The following is a 20,373-nucleotide window of genomic DNA, read 5'->3' on the forward strand; positions in this document are numbered from 1 at the left end:
TCGTAACCCTTATAGGCTAAGACATAAGGTGAAATATAAGAATTGTAGTGGGTGTTTCATTTCGTCAGGTGATGAGTCAGACGAAGTTTTAAATGACGTCATTTATCTTATACAGCCTCCAAGCAATTTCGTGGTACTTTATAGAACAATCATTATTATTTAGGTTTTTTACCATTCTCCTTCCTTGCGTACACGATTCTGATACATGTCAGCTATAAGTTGTATTGTCAATTTAATGTATCCGCTACATTAGTACATAACTAATAATGACGAAGATCGGCCAGTGTTTGGATCCATTCCATGACTTTTTGCTTTGAAAACCTTTTTTCACTCCAATAATACAAAATCAAAATTACTTTAACCAATAACAGACGGACTTTGGTACATTATGTAGTTGAACCACTTTTTATTGTGTGTAACTGTACCTTAATTGCGTGTTGTAGACATCTGAGGACTTTTTACGAGAACTACTGACAGTAAATAAGTATTACAGTTTTTACGTGCACCAAATACCAATCCAACATCGGCCCGAACAGTTAACCGAATTCGACAGTTACCTTTTATTATTGTGACTCATAGTTACTTCCAAAACATTCATGTGTCATATTTTATTTAAATATGCTACTGCTTTCCCAATACGCATTACGCAATAAAGGACTCTATTAAAAAAAAAACGAAACGGTTTTAATTGCAATGTTCATTTTGGCAGCTGCTGCGCTTACTTGTGCTCATTTCTTGAATAATTCAAAAATAATATTCCCGGAGACAGTCGAAGATGTTTTGTGACTTTCGCCAAATATTGTTTCTTGAAAACGGTGATCATTGCACTTTCTGGGTCAATTTTTCTTTTGACATCTTTCTCCGAAAATATTCAGCAGGAAAAAGCTTCATTTTAAATCTTTTATTCTCGTCGTTTCTCGGAAGGATTCACCATATTTGAACGATTCTGATATTTAGGATGAAACCTGTTTTGTATTTATTCAGTTGACAAACAATTTCGCGTTCATATTTCGTAATGCATGAGCGCACATCATCATACATTCCTGTTTTAGAACATAACTATGACATAGGTAAAGAAAAATCTCTCATATTCATGAAAGTTTCTTTACCAAACGTTGCATGTTTGGCAGCTTTTCGCAATAGTTTTTCGGGTCTTTCAACAACTTTACAGGTACTCGTAGCTCGGTTACCAATATTTCAAATGTAGATAATTAGTGTCATTCATGCATATAGCATTATTTTAATCAAAATAAATAGATTGGCCTTTGTCCAGCAGTGGACGTCTTTCGGCTGAAACGAACGGAATAGATTAGACATGGTAATTACCAGAATAAGGTCACATTTTTCTTTTTTTTTGTTCACAAAGGTATACAAATAATGAGTTTAGTGAACTGATTCATTAGGCCAAATAAATAAATGTCCAGAGCCTTTGTAAGATTGGAGTTTTTGTAATTTAAAGCAGGCATTTACAACTGCTTAGTTTGACCAAAAATAATTAGTAGCGATGTTTTTAGGTCCAGACAAGGTTATTGCGTTAATCATCGCCTAACATTTATTAATATCTACAGACTCTAAGAAGTATTAATACCTAAGTATGTACCGATCACATTTGTGTTTGAAAGCTTGAAGTGCTTTCATCTGTAAAAAATATTCTTAAAATATTATTACGTTACTAGGATTTGTGAAAAAAGGTGTTGATTTTAAAAGTCAAAGAGAGAAACCAAACTTAACATATCCTCGAGAGATTTTCTTCAAAAAGTTACGTGAAAAAATGCACTAGTTAACAATTTACGTAACGTTTAACTTAATATCTAAATATGCTCAGATATCAAGATTCAGGTCGGCGAGACGAGCGATAAGGCACGGCGAGGAAGTGGGACACCGTTTTGCAAATATTGGCACTTTGTGCGCTTCTCACAAACAAGACACATTTGAAACTGTCGTAGTGTAGCATGTATTTATCGATAACTTCAAACAATCGTGAATAAAATAAAAATGTTGTCCTTATACAAATTAAAATAGCAAGAGTTCAAGTGTTGTTAAAAATGAGACGCATGAAATGTAGAGTCGATGATTTCTTTAGATTTTTTTACAGAATTCATACCTATCTACACTAATATAGATATTTCATTTTTTCTTTGTTTGAATTTAGTATGCGCCGAAACTAAAGGACCGATTTGAAAAATAGAAATCGTAAAATCTAGCACCCGAATGTAAAAATGTCATCATTATCATCATTAATTTCAGCCACAGGACGTCTCCTGCCTTCAACGGTGACGTCTCACCAAGATGTACGAGTACTTGTCGATATTGCAAATAATAATATTATTTATCGATAATAATTTCGCAAATACCCAACTAACACAACTGATAAGTGTTCCTCACGTCCTGCTCGAAGGAAGTGAACGTCCTCGCGATGTTCTTGGTACCTTCGTGCGGGGAATCCACATGGCTTTTGAGAATAGGCGATTTATTGCAACAGCGTGTGGCTATCGACATCGGTTATTTTATCGACCTTTTCTTGGTACTATGCTTATTTATTTCTATTGTATTCCAATTAAACTTATGATCATAGAGTTGATAAGGCAATATGAACGATTATAAATAGCAATATGAGTTAAATAAACAAAATGTAGTTATTGAGAATTTGCTCCAGTTTCATTAGTTTATTATGTATTGATTTTGCGATAACGTGATTTATGTTTGTGCATTATTAATCTAATATCTGGGTTTATCTAGGTCGACAAAGAGTGCTTGTGGGGGTACCTACTCCCCACCCAGGGCCGTGTGATACTATTTGCTTGTACTTTTGACTTCAGAACGGTCAGAGACCAATATCATATGAGCTTGTAAGGAAAATTACGACTACCTATTTTATATTTCAAACGTACTCGTTTAATTACTTGCGATATGTACAGATTATGTACTGTCAACCGCACTTTAGAGTATCTTCTACCGTAAAACAACCTTTATTACAACTATACAAGACATTCAAAAGATTAACTTCATGTGCCGTAGCCTGTACAAATGTGTGAGTCATATTTTTTCTTGACATATCAATTTATCGGCACGTAGCTAATTAGTATATGCTGAACATACGCTGCACCCACTCTGCAATCTGGGTGACACAGATTGGTGGAAGCCTCAGACCGCCCTCGATAGAACAGAGCCATGCAAATTACTTGTACAATGGTAAATAACTAGATTCCTGTCTGGTATTTTTTTCAGCTTCTGTCATGAGGAACAATATTTTTTATAATAACTTTTTCTTTCCTGAAAACTTCAGACTTGTTGCAATATGGTAAAAAAGTGCCAGTTTATTCTACCCGTCTATGTACATTATATTTTTAATAAAAATATACTCGTACATAGGTAGGTACATATGCGTTACAAATACCAATGTTACGGTTTCCACGCTTTCAGGCTATCAAACACATACTTTACAGTAAATCAATGCGCAAATTACTGTTCAGTTTAACGACAAATTGCTTTGATTAAGTAGGTATAAATATTTTCCAAATCCATTTTAATAAATGCGTAATGTTATAACCCTATACCTATTCGCTGGGTGCGAAGTACTAGGTGGGGGGGACATAATCTATCGCAGCGCTCATGGTGGTCAAAAGTAGAAATAATGTAAGCTCTGTCATCAGATGTATCTGTCAATGGCAAAGCGATTCTACATAATACATTTTAATATCATTAATTAATCGCATGAAAAGGGTCCTACTGGGAACTTAAATAAAAGAGTGGACTGTATTTCGATAGGGCTGTTTTAATAGCCGTTTACAATTTGGAAATAACTAAACTATACAACGTGGTAGTACAAAAATGAGTCACAGTAGTTGTTGTGCACAGATGTTTGCCTTATGATGAGAGCGTGAATTATTGAACTCTGCCCTTGTTTTGTTCTTAATTCTTCTACATCTCGGACTTGTCCAGCCAATACCAACAACTTTCCTTTAAATACGGTTTGTGGTTGGAATTTGATATTGTAACTCTCACAAACCCGGTCTTCAAAACGATACTCATTTCGATCTGAAAACGATATTTAATTTATTACCAGCGATACAGAAACATTTAAATATATTTACTGTTATATAATGAAACCGTTAAAGTAGCTTTTTCTTTTTGTTTTACTGTAAAACTACAACTATAAATGAAGTAAACAAACCCTGACACAATCAAAATTAAACACACTTTTTGGACTTACCTCATTTGATTTGAATGACCAAAATGATTTCAAAACCTTTTTTCCACCCAAATCGTGGTATCACAACAATTTATTCGTTGAAAATATTTGTTATTTTTTCATTTCGATATTTTTTCACAAATATACGACCTAAATGTCAAATGTGACAGAACCCACAAAGTTGTGGACGCTAGTTGGCGCTGTAATCGTGCACGGAGCCAATATGCTGTATAAATGCTTCACGTTTTAATCCTATACCTATATACCGTCACAGAAAGCTCAAGTATTTGAGTACCTTACATAATAAATTAATAAATATTTTATTTCTGGACACTGATTCAAAGATAAAATGTTAGTCTATCTATGATCCGAGGTGACTAACTGCATTAGCCAATAAATAAAAGGACAGGACAAACGGCTGCAAAATGGCCGACCATGAAGGTGAAGTGACACTTGAAATTAACATAAGGATGCTTCTAGGTATCGGCTGTCAATGGAGCATTGTTTTCGGTTGTCTAGCCACTATTCCGGTTATCGAGAGGACGTCCGCTTCCTCTGCAGAATTTTGCATTTAGAGAAAGTGCGGTTCAGGGTTGACAAAAATAAATGTAGTCATGAGAAGATAATTAAAAATAACTGAAGGTAGCTGCCGCCCGCCGCCTGAAGGGCTGAAATGTTTTTATCCCGGTGAGCATTTTTCATTTTGTCAGTTCGTACACAAATGTTGACAGTGCAGGAGCTCATCTCTTCACTTCCTGATGACTATGTTTTTGAAAAATTAACTGATGAAAAATCTACAATAAAATATCAGTACTAAAAACCCTGAGTACCATTTAGGTACTAATATTTTACACAATAACGAAAACCCATTATAATCATAATTAATGTGTCTGAAAAATACGAAACGTAAACCGTATGAAAATTATGTCGATAGTTTTCTGACAGCCCTACATTCGTTATTCATACATGGCAAAGGAAGATCCTTTTACGCAATATCATTTATCGGTTGATGCAATTTTATAGGCTCATTTGTTTTAAAAGCCTGTGTAATGTGGCGGCTACTGGAGCCGTAGCTGTTTTATTACTGCCTGTACTTAACCGTCGTTACGTCATTCGCATTTTTAAAATAATGCATGTATTGCAACATAGTGCTATGTGGTTGAGTTACTTGTGTTTAATTGATAGCTTGAGACATAAATCATTATCGTACCTCTATGTCAGATTTTATAAGGTAGAGTGCAGTGCCACACTGCACCGAGTCGCATTATTGAACTCACATCTTGTATTAATGAATACGATATGTTAATGTAGGTATTTATGTAGCTCTTCTTTCAAAATAAATATGCATTGCGCTATCATTTCAAAGTGTCTTCACTTTGAGTTATAAGAAATCTTCCATTACAGAAAGTGCGTGGCAATAAAACAGAAATGGCAGACGAAGCACGATTGTTCTTGATCTCCATCCCATGGGAATTCCTCAGTACTCGGCACGCGCGAACAAATAAAGTATAAACTTTTCTCCCCTCTTCAACCTTCAGAGGATCCGACAAAGACTTCTGGCGCCGCTAATGCATTTAATTTTAATGAAGGCTGCAGCTTATCTGAGGTTGAATGCATAAAGCAGCGTTGCAATGTTAATCGGAAAATGTAGGGTCTTATCTGATTGGTTTTTTCCTTCTATTCTTTCGAAATGATTTGAAACCTTTTTATACATATAGATAACGTTTCGTATAAAATAAACAAAGTTCGTACTGGTAACTCACGATGACGAGTGAGCTTTACTTGTTTGTGTGTACGTGAACATGCACATAACGATAGTGTAATGTCTATTAAAACTTTTGGAAAACCACCACCGCCACCACACATGTAAAGCTCACTCGCCTTCGTGAATTGCAACAACTAACTGGTTCGTAAGTTCGTAATAAGTATCAGAATATTTTTAGATCAAAGTAAATTGATAGAGACAATAAATGATGGAATTTTTTGGTTTATTCAACCATTGTTTAAAATTCTAATACGCAATGAATAAATGAATGATTAATAAAGCCAACTTACCTAAGGAGAAGGTTGAGAGAGCTGTCATTCCTGGTCGTTGGCACGTCCTTCACGCTGGAAGGCTCGCTGCGGACGCCCCGGAGGGAGAGCCTCAGCTGCCGCGGGATGGAGTTGAGAAGCCCGCTGCTGTTCCTCCGCTGGTTCAAACTCTTCGACCGCGTCAACTTGTTCGCCTCCACGTCCAACACACGCGGGTGAGACGACACCTCCTCTTTGCAAATCGTCGAGCTCGAAGCATTCGTTTTAATTATAGTAGGAACAGGAGATTTCGAATTTCCCAACAGTTCGTCCCACGGCGACGCTAGATCCTCCTCCGATATCGTCTCAAAACTTCTAGGACCAACCGACGACGAGGTCTTGTCAGACATCTTGGAAACACTAAAGGTAAGGCGAGACGGAACGTAGCACTACAGACACCTACAGGGCACTTCGTCACTTTGGATTTTTAGTTTCTTGACAACACTTCACTCTTATCATAATATCCATTTGTAAATCATAATGTTTGGGGTAGAAATGTTGACACTGTAACAAAAGAGAAACGTAATATTAGTAATCGCAATGGTATTTTATAATGCTGCAATTATCTAAGGCAGAAGCTAAAACCAAAAAAAGATTGTCTATTACTGTAATGGAGTCACGGAGATGTAATTTCATACGGTGCCGAATAATATTGCGAAACTTTCAACATTGAAAGTAAGTAAGGCACTTTCGTGAGTGAAATCTTTACTTTTACTCATGCTGAAATATCGCATAAATTGCATTGTGTACCCCAAGAAAGATTCTATTGCAGAAGATACAGCACAGAATCCTTCCTATTCTATTAAAATTACACTAAGAACATTTTCGCATTGCATTCTTTAGAACTCCAAAAGCTTTCTAAGTGTACATTAAATATTAAACAGAGTATTGTTTGAAGAGAAAGGAACAGCATGGATGCTGTAAATTCGCAAACATAATAATGCATCGGGCATAATTACTATGCACACAGACTTTTAGTTTCGCTAACTAGCAATTAGACTGAAATCGAGATGAGGATAAATGCTAATTTGCATTTAGAAACTGCGATTACGTTTTAATATTTTAAGCAATGTCTCTTTGGTCGCATGGCTTTGATTATACCTGCAAGATTGCCGATAGAGAGGACTTAAATCTGTAGGCTGTACTTAAACGATTTAGGCAATTGCTAGAGCGATTAGAGAGCTACAAAAAAACTATATAAAGTTTTTTGCGGTCGTTGCGCCTTGTATAAATTTGCGGTCAGTTTCTGCGGCCTAAGTTAACTTTAATTGATCTTAATGATGACCCGTGACGGTGTTTTTCGCGAAAGTAAAACTTGCTCCTAATGCGAGCCTCGTAAAGGAAACGATGTGTGAAATGAATAGAGAAAGCGGACCAATTCAATATGCGACTTTTACTCGTCATCACGTCAGTACATACCGTTCCAAAACCGAATCATTACCCTCGTTTGTGTTACTCATTGAATACATTAATATTCATTTATGAAAAAAATTCAGTTACTATTTCGTATCAGTGGAAAATAATCGGAAAAATGTCTGATGTCATACGCCCATGAGTAATCAGGCGACTTTCAAATTCGTCACTGAAAATTAAATACTTTGAAACCCGCTAGTGAAACGAATTCATTTACAATGCATAATGAATGTACCTATTGAAAATGGGCAATCCGTAAATTTTTATACTAGTTACTGCTACTTTATTTCACGTACTTTGTGTGTGATTTTCATTGGAAACTGTAATTCAGTCTTCTGTTAGAGTAGGCGCACACCGTTGATTTTTAGTTGGCCGATAGTTGTGCCCGATTTTAATTTGTATGAAGAATCGGCCAAATCGAATCGGCGTAGTGTGCGCACTCCCATACATGCCCATACTGATCAACTGCCCGACTAAACTATCGACCGACGAAAAATCAACGGTGTGCGCCTACTCTTAATGTAGTGACTAATTGAGTATTTTTCGATTATACTATGAAATCGATTTTTGAATAACCTATTGATAATTTATGTAGACTCTTTGGTCATACTTTTAAGTGCACTTTGAACAGATGTGCATAGAACCTACCCACAGCAGTATCGAACTTCTTTTGTCAATTTCGAATTATATTTTTTTAAATACACCTCAATTCCAAATTCAAATCAGTTTGACATTTGAAATGGGTCCGGAAGACAGATTGTAACTTTACACGCAGGGCGAGATGGGCCATCGGGCGGCTCGGTAATAGCGGTCGTATTTTAGATGCGCGAGCCTGCCAAATGTTCGCGAATGTGGGTCAATGCTCCAGCCCGCCAGACTCACTTTACTTTTTACCTGTATATTTCTGTTAACTTCAAGTGCAAAAGAAGCTTAAACGTTTAGCAGACTTCAAAAAAGGGAGGAGCTTCAACTTAATGAAGCAGCATACATTAATTATTACAAACAGAATCCGAATTCAAATCGGATCTCATCAATGTACTTTGACCCAGATACAACCAAGCTATTATTATAAATGTCAAGATATTATCGGAATTCTATTATTAGATATTGAAGATTTCATCAGTTATTAGTGTCTTAACGAAATAATGAGATGAATAGAGAACGTATAAATATTAGAGATTCACGGTAAATGTTAACAAAATTCCTAACAAAATAAACTATGTAATTTAATTTAACTCTAACACAGTAAAGGCAACTCGCATTCCTAAGTTAGGCCAAGGTCAACTGGGCCCTTACATGCCTTATGGCGAATTGTTATGTTGGCATACCACAGGTTTAAAACCTTCGGTTCATACATTCAGTTGGTATTAACCAATTAAAGAAATCTTCAACGCATATAAAATATCGTTAAAGTTTACTGTTAAATATTTAACAATTTGAAAAACAGCTCTTAAACTTCCAACATAACTTTATAATATTACTCTACGACTGTTTTGTACTCAGTCATTATTGTCACAAGTAGGTTCGTACCAAACAGATTCCACCCAAACACTTGTATTTGCTTCCTACTATTGTACTCGTGCTGTGTCCCTTATGTCCTTTCTGAAAGAACAGTCAACTTCATGATAAATATGCTTTAACAATTTTTATGTCTAAATCGAATTACAGTTTAAATTGATGATGAAATATCGAAGCATCCACTACATCACTCATGTGATATCTATCGCACGTTTGTTACACGCAAATGCTCGGTGAGTAGAGCGCAGTATAAAAAAACAACAGATTGTGAGATATAAAAAGCAAAGCATGCTGAATTAATCGCTCTTCAGGCACCTTTGTATACAATATCGAGTCACAAGGATGTAATTACGGGCTATAACTGAGAAATTAACATAAATAGCAGCTAGCCGATGGATATCTTAAACGTGCCGCTGCAAAATCAACAAATGAATAAACGCAATAAGTAACAAGCTTTTGTTTTTAAAACACAATGATGTCAGAAACTTTAATCGGCCGTTAATTGTTACGGTTATAAAGTTGAAATAAAAGAGATGGATGGCGAAAAATTAAAGTATGATAAAATTCCTGAAACATTAACAACATACCTGAAATATTCAACTGAAGACGAACGATTTCAGTTTTCGTAAAAAAAATTCACGAGATAAAATTTTCATTTGAAGACATTACTCAGAAATGTTTTCTACTAATCTTATAACAATACTTATTTCCTGCGCGTGAGCTTTCTGCCAAAACATTTATTTAGAATGGTATGTTTGCCGTTTTCCCGGTATAATACTTTTTCTTCTTATCCATTTCGTATAATGGGTCTGAATTTTGAATGAATATAATCCAGCATGATTCATTATCAAGACGTTTTAATGATATTACAGCGTATTGAACTTTTCCTTCTTATCTCTTTTAAATGATGCAATGAGTATTTTATTATGCTTTCCACTATCATTTAAGACACCAACAAACATGACCTAACATTATTGTAACATATTAAGTTACATTACCTACTTTTTTTTCGAAATGATGCACATGCTATGTAACATTATGAATTCAGCATACAATATGTATTTTAGTTGCGTTCACAATTAGCAGCTGTATTAAAAACGAGGACGCAAAGAATAGACGAGTGAAAATACATTTCTCAGTTCAAAGAAATAGAAAAGGCCGATAACACTATAAAAACATTGCATTTTTGCGTGATTTTGCTTTAGTCTGTTCGTACGAATTCTAGATTCATCACTTTCAAAAAAGAACATTAATATAGTAACATATACCAAAACCTTTTGTTATTTCGTTTTAACATTAATAAAGATATTGATAGAGTATAAAATTTTGATATTCATTACTTTTTAATCGATCATAAATTATTTTATAGAGCAATCAGATAGTGAATAAACATTTGGGTTTATAACTTCTGCAATGAAAACGTCAATAAAATGAACTTTTATTAAAACTATCAAACTTATACCACACATCATAATCGCAGATAATTCAGATTTTGGGACATGCCCTAAAAAACAATTTATTAAACGCATTCATTTACGTTGGCATAGTGGACGAAGCATTATGATCTGAACACCACAGTGCAATGTAAAAAGATTAATGAGTACATTAATCTTTCACCTTCATTCCTAAATAAGCGTTCCCCGAAAGGCACTCCACAAGACAATAGTTAATCTCATTTATATTTAACATCACTCGCGGAAGCCGGCCCCAGAACATATTATTATAACTAACAAACGTTAACGCTCCCGAAAATAAGGTTATTTCCGTAGTTATGTGTAATTTTGCAAAGATAAATTGGACGTTGGCCCGGCCGGTTCGTTCACCGGTACTTCAAACTGTTTCATTCATGAACCGGGACAAAATTGGGAGCATTTTTTAATTCATTCTATGAATGATAAGTAGATATACTACATCAAGCTGAACACTGGCATCTTATTTAGTTGTAATAGGTTTTATTTTACGTTGACGACGATGTGTATGTGCGTAATTGTCGATAAAAACATATTAATTAAGCCATGTATAAAAAAGTTTGCAAGTAAAAAGTGTTGATAGATTCGTAGTTTGATTCTAACAACCTTGACTCGGGTCTTCCAGTCAAACACAATTCCCTTGAGTTTTACATAATTCGTTTAACATTGAACAGTTAGTTTCGGTGGTCATTATCGACCCATTATCAGTTTCATAGTATTTATCATAGCCGAAAGAGAAAAGCTTCCTCATTTGATGCTATAAAATGCTTTGCGCAGATTAATATTCTTCTCAACGAAATTTTAATTCAATTGATGATCCCACCGTTTTAAACACACCCAATCTGGTGTTTACGCTCAATTTTTGGGGGGAATCTTACATTCATAAATAAATTAAACAGAAAGAGTTAATTTACTTACATTTGTACCCAACGCTTTAATCGTTTTTGAACATCTTAGTGGAATCTTAACGTAATTTTTGGTATTTATTAAACGACGTTTGATTATGTTATTTTATTTCGTGCTAACGGTTCTCCCTTTGCTGTGATGGTAGAGTCCGGAGCGAATGAGGTAACGTAGCGCTATCGGATCGGACGACTGCTGACGTGAAACAATGGGGACGCGGTGATAACCGTCGACCTTGCAGTGATTCTTCAGTTCTTACAAAAACTAAATGTTCAGTAATAAGCCCTAAAGCCCGGTTTCTTCTACTAAAATGGAGAGGAAAGATGTGATTGAACAAACCTATCGTCGCCGCTCTATGGAAATCGGGCCTAATGAATGCTATTTGTACATTTTCAGTTGCTACTTGTAAGTAAGTAGGTAGTTAGCGTAAGGCATTGCTTAACTTTGCTGAAAAGCGTCTCATACTGCGCTGAAAAATGAGGAAAATCTTCATGTTATGCCAATGATATTATAAAGTTATAATTATAATAAGCAAATCCCTTTTATTGCAGATATCTATGATTCAATAAAAATATGATTTGATTTTAATGGAAAAGGAGATTTGTAAAGAAAAGTAAGTATGTAGGAGATTACTTAATAAGTTACAGTTATAATTATTATCACTATTACATCTTCGTATTTCGTAATATTTGTCATAAACATACGAGTAATAAGTATTTGTAACGTATGATGCAACTCGATTAGCTACCAACATAATATTACTTAGTATTCTATCTACCTCTATTAAATAGGAACTTACTGAAAACTCCTATAACTATTTTATTGTCACTCTAAACTAGGAAACCAAAGTGTTTAATACTAGACATGCAGTCAAGATACAAGGAAAGCAAGACAAGGTTTTGGTAAAACTAAAACAAAATACATCTAACTGATTTTATTACTCGTTCGGTGATTTGTTTAATTGGAAATTCGCGAGTACAGTTTACGCAGTTAACCTTAAATACTAAAGGTTTCCTTATTCGTGAAGCGTGGGTTTCGCGTCTAAATATACGCCATTGTTGTTTTAATTAGCGGCCAGTCTCTCCCTGTTTTAATAATACCAACACGCGATTTGAAAAGCTAAAGATACTGGCAGACAATACACTGAAATTCAGGCACAAAAAAATATAAAGTGACGTTTGATTTCTTTTTAAAAATATCAAAACATTATTATGATATGTCACCAGCCGCATCACTCAAATAAGTTTTTATGCAAAATCACACAAGTAAATTAGTTTCTTTAGAGTTTAGTATAATAATATGCCGTCGTCCGTATGACTGTAAAGCATTTTCTAACTAAACTCTTGCTGCATAGATTGATAGAAAAGCATGCATTTATTGGCTTAAAAGTCTCAAATGCCGTAGTCTTACCTTCAAAGTATGATACTTTGAAAGAATACTATAATTTAGTATTTATGTCCACAATTTGACATTACACTGCGTGATATCGATAAATAAGGCGCAGGTGCTAATAACTTGCGACCTTAAGGGGAGCTGTGATGACCCATGAAGATTGTAGTGTTGACAAAACTGGCCAGTGGTCAATAACAATAATGCGCAGCAATGGCACCTCTAGATAAATGCTATGCAATTACTACAAACAACGGATTTAAAAACATAAAACAAAACAAAACTAAGTACTTAATTTGTCTCGAAGATAAAGTTTTCACACGTTAATAATATTAAAACAATTTTATCGACTAACTTATCCTAGAGTCGTTGTTATAAAATATACTTATGTATGACTTGCATTACAATTATCAGTTGCACTTAGTAACAGATTTCTTCTCATGGCTGCGGTATCTCAAAAGGCAGTATATGAGAATTTGTACTAACTAGCTATGTATCTTATTTCAGTATATGCTTACCAAGCTACAAGGATAAAATGACCTGTTACTAGGCTGAGCAAAGCTATAGCAAACGTTTCAGTTTCAGTAGTATATCTACTTAAACTATCGTCAGCAGAAGATTTCTATTTTAAAATGTCCAAGCATTATAATTTCCATTCGTTTGCATTTTCTTTTACACAAACATCACGTTTCAGGAAAAACAAATGAATGTTGTTGTTTGTTAGTGGCTCATTTATTGAAATTACCAACATCAAGATTAGCTTTTTGTAATTGCAGTACCTATCATCATATTGTTTAAGTATTTCATTTTTGCTCTTCTTTTGTTTTTGACACCTACTGCTGTCAGGTGCTTATTTCAATATTTTTAGTGTGCAGGTAACAGTGTTTGTTGTACCTGAAATTTTATTGAAAACCGACTATTTTCATATTCTTTGCGGTTAATGGTTGTGCTATTTCTGCTACACGTGTCATCGAAGGTAACAAAAATAATAATAATGCTTGTAGTGTCTCTACTCCTTCGTACCATGTAGGTACTTAAGTACCTATACGTTATCATCATAAACTTTAACCACAAATAAAAATACAAATAATGGTCAACCAGCCAGTATGGGAAGTTATTGATTTACATTGTAATGATCTGAATCGTAGTTCATGGGCGACCGGTGCCTTTAAAATAATCATGGTTATGTTAACGCGAAATACTCGTTTATAAACGGTGACACACTGTTATTATGTAATTCTGTATGACGATTGTACGGTGCAATACAGAAAGTTAATATTAAATCGTTGATTAATTCAATACCCACTCGTATTCCTATACATATTAATTTTGATTGTAAAATAAATGCCAATATAATTCTTTATTTGTGATGTTTGTGTAAGTCATACTTGGGTGAAGCTAAGGCCAAAGATGGCAAAAGTTAGGTACTGTAGATGTTCGAAAGTAGTCATTTACTGCTGGTAAAAGCTACCACTCCTTGATGATCAAAGTCCGCCATGGAAGGATAAAAAAATGAATAACTATTTGTTTTTATAAATAAGTCATTTGACATAATATGCAGGTACTGGTATAATATTAATCAGCAAATTGTTATCCATCTGTTACAAGACCATGATACATAACATTTAAATGTAAACCAGTCTAGGAATTTTAATAGCCACGTGGTGTTATTGTTATGTCACGTCAATCAATCCATTATGAACAATAATACTCGACAACCTAGAGAAGGACCGTTGATAAAATCGTCTTTTTGTTGCTAACCAAAATACGCTCTTCTTCTCTTAGTAAATGATTGCCAATAATGCTTGATCATTATTATCATTCACTAATTCTTAGCAAACTTGGCGGCGCACTGTAGCGGACGAGGCGAAGAAGATCGGCAAGACCTGGAGCGAGATCAAGCGAGAAGCTCAAGACCGAACGAGATGGAGGACTGTTGTGGACGCCCTCTGCCCCATCTAGGGGACATAGGACCATAAGTCAAGTAAGTCAAGTCAATTCTTATCACAATTAGCTGAAAATTTGTCACAGGCGTCAACCTTTTACTACATCATCATAGATTAAAGTCTTTATTAAGACAATGGAACATAATGACAAAGTCCTATTTGTTATTTTTATAAATAAACTTTGTTGCCTTTATAAGTGCGTTATAAGAACTAAATTGAAGTGGTAATTTACTAAATCTCTCATTTACTGATAAAATTATTTTAAAAATATAACAAAAGTATTAAGTTTATTTACTTCTGTATACTACAGTCAGCGTCAAATGTTCGTGACATCCAAAGTGGCCAAAAAGTTGACAACACCAGCTTATTCTAAAAAAAATACGAAAGACGTGGTGCGAACATTATGGCTACTTTGGGTGACGTCGACTGAACAATTATATGGTAATTCTTCAGCGCTGGTAAACAAACCGTCTCAGGTGATTATTTTGATTTCATACAGATGTAATGTTAGTCATACATCAATCCCACAGTTAAACTCGTTCTACACCGCTGCGTTGACGATCATTATCATTATAATGTCAGCAAATTACACAATCATTATAATCAGATGCTCTGTGAATATTTCAAATCGGTAAACCTCGTTGAATTTATTTATATCTAACATTACGTATTCTTCGTATAAAACCTCAATACTGATATGATTTATTTTAATAATAAGGTACTTTCACTGCCTGAAAGTTTTTTCAGGTAAAAGTTAAAATGTTTTAGAGTAAGTAAAAGCTATACAAGCAAGCAGTGCCCAAAATATTAACTTCTTTAATTCTAAATTAAATAGGTAATTTGATGTGTGATAACGTGTGTAAATATTACACGAATATTTTCGATAGTTCTAACACACACAGATCAAATTACAACACTAATTCTCCATTACAGTGAAAGCTTCATATTAACGGTGATTTCAAATAATAAAATTGCAAAGCAAATAATCCAGTTGCCCCAAAATTACGTATTTCCCCAATCGATTTTTATTTCTATATCCTTAGTTTTATATTTAAAATCAAATGAGGAAATTGGTCTATGTATACATGTCTAAGTGGACATTATTCAACGTGACTATAAAATGTTCTAATCTATTTGTTCAGAAATACCATACATTCTTTGTTTCTTTGTTTTCAATCAACGCAATGGGATGTTCAGAACAGATAATGTCTATGCTATTTTATTATGACTAATTTAACACAAAATGCGTTATTTACTCGCCTATTTAATTCATCATTATCATATCCCTAGTTAAATAATGAGTATATAATATGTACTCATATGGTCAACTATGTATAATAGCCTCGACATAGCTTATCAAACAATAGGCTAGTTGCCTAAAAAAATTTTTTTAGTCCGTAATGTTTAATATCAAAAATATTGGACACATATATTTTTATTTGTCAATCTAACAAATAATTACATAGTTATGGTGCGTTGAAGTTGCGCACGACGTCACAACGTGCGGCATTTTTAAGCAAGCGTTGACGTCACGGGCCTCTTCTTATGAACTTTGGGGCGCTTTATATCTTTAAATTTTCATTAGTTTGAAAAAGTGAAAAATACGTGTAGAGTATTTTTTGATAAGTTAACTGACGGACTAATTAAAACTCTTGCTTTTTGACCCAGGCAACATCCCCATTAAGGAAGACACATGGCCTATAATGCCGCAATGGCTCTACATTACTGAGGAAATTATTTATTTGTGAAGTAATTAATAGATATCATAGTTATAATTAAACTAACTAGTGCTCGTTTACCCATTGCATGTCTATGATTAATTTACTTCGTAAATAACTTACTACAACTTACATAATATGGGTTTTATCCGTCTGAAAAACTTACAGGACGTTGTTGGAATATGAAAATACTAAAAGTTATACCTACTTTTGGAATGCATGTAAAAAAGCTTTTTGTCTTCGTTAAATACATAGTAGGAAGTAGTACCAAAGGGAAAGTATTTTTGCAGCTTGTAAATATCCAGTAAAGCTTTATATGAATTCATGTTGTTTTACTCGTTCAAGTAATAACTCGATATCTACAGACTCAATCCAAAGTACTATCAGTCAATCTTGATGAATTACTGCCTGGATTCTTTTGCAGAACAGTCACTCATTTAATATCGGTCTTTGATGTCCGTAAGTATGTTTTTGTTGGTCTGTTGAATGCATTACCTATATTAAGATAGTGGGTATTTCGATTAAAATGGGGCACGTATAGGAAACAGTTTACGATTTCGCGGAGCTTCGCCAGCCAGCTGGGTAAATATAAATGATTACGAACATGTACCGGGCCATGACATTTCCTCATCAATATCTCAAAACGTGAAGTTTATTGATGAAACTACGATAATGTAAGAACAATATGTGAAGAGTGATTCATTGCTAATTTGGTAGGAATATAACATAGGGATTAATAATGTTCACTGATAAAATTAGTGAGCATGTGCAAATTCTGCAAGTCTTTAATTAAAGATTCAGAAATGCTCTCCGTTTTTTTTTCTTTTGATAAAATACAAAAGATTTATGGGTTTACATTTCTACATATTATAAGCTTATTGTCTTTTTAAAGTAATAAAAGAAAAATACATTAATTTCTCACTACTAAATATTCACACTTAAAAATAATACTGGTCTGAGGAACTCCAGCTTTATTATTGTAACTCTATAGTTTCTATAAAAAACTAAACTATTATTTTATGGGTGTTAGGAATTTTTATTACGCGATCGTGGTCGATGGAATCCACAATATAATTAACATCAATTTCTTGTAATAATATAACAAAAAATAAGTAAGTAGTTTAAGAATAGCTGAATTTTTGGGTTACTTATATGAATAGATGAAATTACTCGTTAATTAATGAGTCACAATGAAAAACCATGTTAAGTTTGTGTGTGACGTGTGTGACCCTTCCGCATAAAACTCTGCCGATACGAGCAAGATTTATTTTATGAATATGTTACGAGAACTTTATAGAATTTGAATTTTAGCATAATATGACGTCATTTAAACATAAGATTTTGAACGGTTTAAAAACATAACAATAGTTTTGTTGGCATCAACAATAACATGTTTGCGACTTCTAAAGTATAAAAAAAATCTAATAAAAAAATATAAATAGGATCTATGGAAAATCGTCATAAAAATAAACAAATAGCGTGACTAGACGCCAGTAATTAACAATCTGACCCTTATTTTTGTTTTAATGCTCATTCATTTCTTGTAATGATTAGATGAATACGGGTCAAAGTCAAGCGCCATTCGTTTCGTTCTATGAATGATGTTAATCGAAGTCCAACTATTGGTTGAATTTCAAACAAAACATAGACATATTTTTCATAGAATTAGAAATACATCTAGAACCTTCAACTGAGAGTTTTTACCTCATAAAAAACTGACTTTTTGTTTAATCATTTTAAATGGTAATCACTAAGAAAATTTCAAAATGGATTGTAATAAAAACGAAGCTGTGACTAGGTGTTTGCATTTTATCGATATGTGACGTCTAATTAGCTGATATCGATGTCTGGCTGGTTTAGGTATTTTATTTGAGTAAGCGGGAAATAACAGACATTTAGGATTCACGTGGTGACGTAGCTCTATTTTATTTTATTTGTTTAACAATGTTTCAACAGCATTTAATTGTACATGAATGTGCAGGAAGATACAACTTGCACATATAAGCCTCTATGTTAATTTTTATTTATGCACCTCTCTACACTAACATATTATTATGTTATACTTTAATTCCATATAATTAACTTACATGAGTGCACACGAAAATCATTGTTTTTACAAAATATAGAGATAGTAAGTAGGTACGACGGCCTTATCTTAAAAAGTTAGCAAAGGGGGTAATGCACTGTTATACTAAAAGTTGATTCAGAAATATTATTGTGGTCAGGTTTTTATTAAATTAGATTAGATAGTGACATCGAATGCGGTATTTTAACGAGACCGTTAAAACATAAGTTTAATTATAATTCCAGTTGTTCGTTCATCAACGTACCTATTTAAGTACAGTTGGTTTTTTGACGCGAGGACGTACAAATTTAGACTGTTGCGATAACCCGAAATTTCAGCATGCATATATCATATTGTAACTACATCATTTTATAAGCTTTACTAGTAGATATTTAGTATTCCTGCTATGTAGAGTTCTCCGGAAATAACTAGTAGCAGCCATTTAATGATTCAATGTTCATTACCATGACTAAAACATTACATTTCATTACCCACATACACGTTACCCTTTTATCTAACCATTCGCTAATTAGGTACTACAAATGAAATAAAAATGCGTACAGCGTCAATGAGCTAAATACAACGATTAATGATTATCACGTTTAGAGTCACGATAAGACCATTGGATCCAATTAAAATACTTCTGAAATCTGAACCAACCATGAAGCTTAGGTATTTGACATGCAAACCAAATCGAATTACAAACAAATTCAATACTAAAATATACTAGGCAAAAGTCTAGTAACCTAGATACTAATTTTAGCCATTACAACTATTAAGTAATAGAAAATACAACTCACCTTCATATATGGACCTATCATAAAGAACAGTTGTGAACGTCTCGCGAAATTAGATTTCACGAAACCCAATCAATAAACTTTAATGTCAATAGACACACAGGTTTTCAAAGTTTCACAGCAAAATACTATCACAGATTTTTCACGCGTCGTCAGCATGCAGCGGTTTAGCACATGTTCCAAAAAGTTTTAATACAAACAATCGAACGACAATTTTTTAATTATTTATTTTTTCTTAGGCATATTCGAACACCGTAAAATAACTGGCTGGTAATGAACTTGCGTTTGGAAAAAGAATCCGCGTGGTTTTTAAATTTTGACGCGGGAAAATTAAATGGCTGCGCGCGACGCAAATGTCGTCCGTGTGTTGTCCGAACGGTGACTGGCTGAACGATGCTAAATCGCACACTTGTATATTCGCAGCCGGTTAAAAAATAAATACGACGAGGTGTGATGATGATGGAAGGCCCGGAACGTTTCATGGAACTGTTATTAACTGTTATCTAATACAAATTCGATTCATTCTTTTATAGATTTGTTTGTAACCAACTAATATTATCCTCGACAATATTTATAGACTGCTTAAGTATTTTTCCAGTTGGTGATAGGTTATTTTTCATGAGTTAGTTAAATTAAATCATCTGTGATTAAATCATATACTTAACGTTTCAAATAATAATATGCCTTATAGTGACTCTCCTGCATGATAGAGTCAGTTAATTACATACTTAATTAACACATAATAATGTAGCCCTCCCCTTAGAACTAAGAAAATATTTATAACTTTTGAACTTAAAATTAAATTCTCGTGGGTATATCGATCGACTGAAAATATAAAATAAAAACATTAAATAAAGATAACATATAGATAACCACGCGACACGATTCAT

The 20,373-nt window shown here is 33.9% G+C and overlaps 1 protein-coding gene across 3 annotated transcripts in view; it reads right to left on the reverse strand.

The window, feature by feature from the left end:
• The window catches only part of LOC135074607 (G protein-activated inward rectifier potassium channel 3), a 42,064-nt gene extending 22,161 nt beyond the window's left edge, over nt 1-19,903 (reverse strand). Inside the window, exons 1-2 of one of the 3 annotated variants that reach the window (XM_063968952.1) lie at nt 19,487-19,903; nt 6,248-6,769 (exon numbers count right to left, since the gene is read on the reverse strand). In XM_063968952.1, the coding sequence (XP_063825022.1) occupies nt 6,248-6,615 (368 nt within the window). In that variant the 5' untranslated portion in view covers nt 6,616-6,769; nt 19,487-19,903. The remainder of the gene's footprint in view (nt 1-6,247; nt 6,770-19,486) is intronic. The other 2 variants (XM_063968951.1, XM_063968953.1) reach the window with 2 other exon arrangements.
• Nucleotides 19,904-20,373: the final 470 nt, after the last annotated feature.

Source organism: Ostrinia nubilalis, chromosome 9 (genome assembly GCF_963855985.1).
Source record: "Ostrinia nubilalis chromosome 9, ilOstNubi1.1, whole genome shotgun sequence".
Classification (NCBI taxonomy): Eukaryota; Metazoa; Arthropoda; class Insecta; order Lepidoptera; family Crambidae; genus Ostrinia; species Ostrinia nubilalis.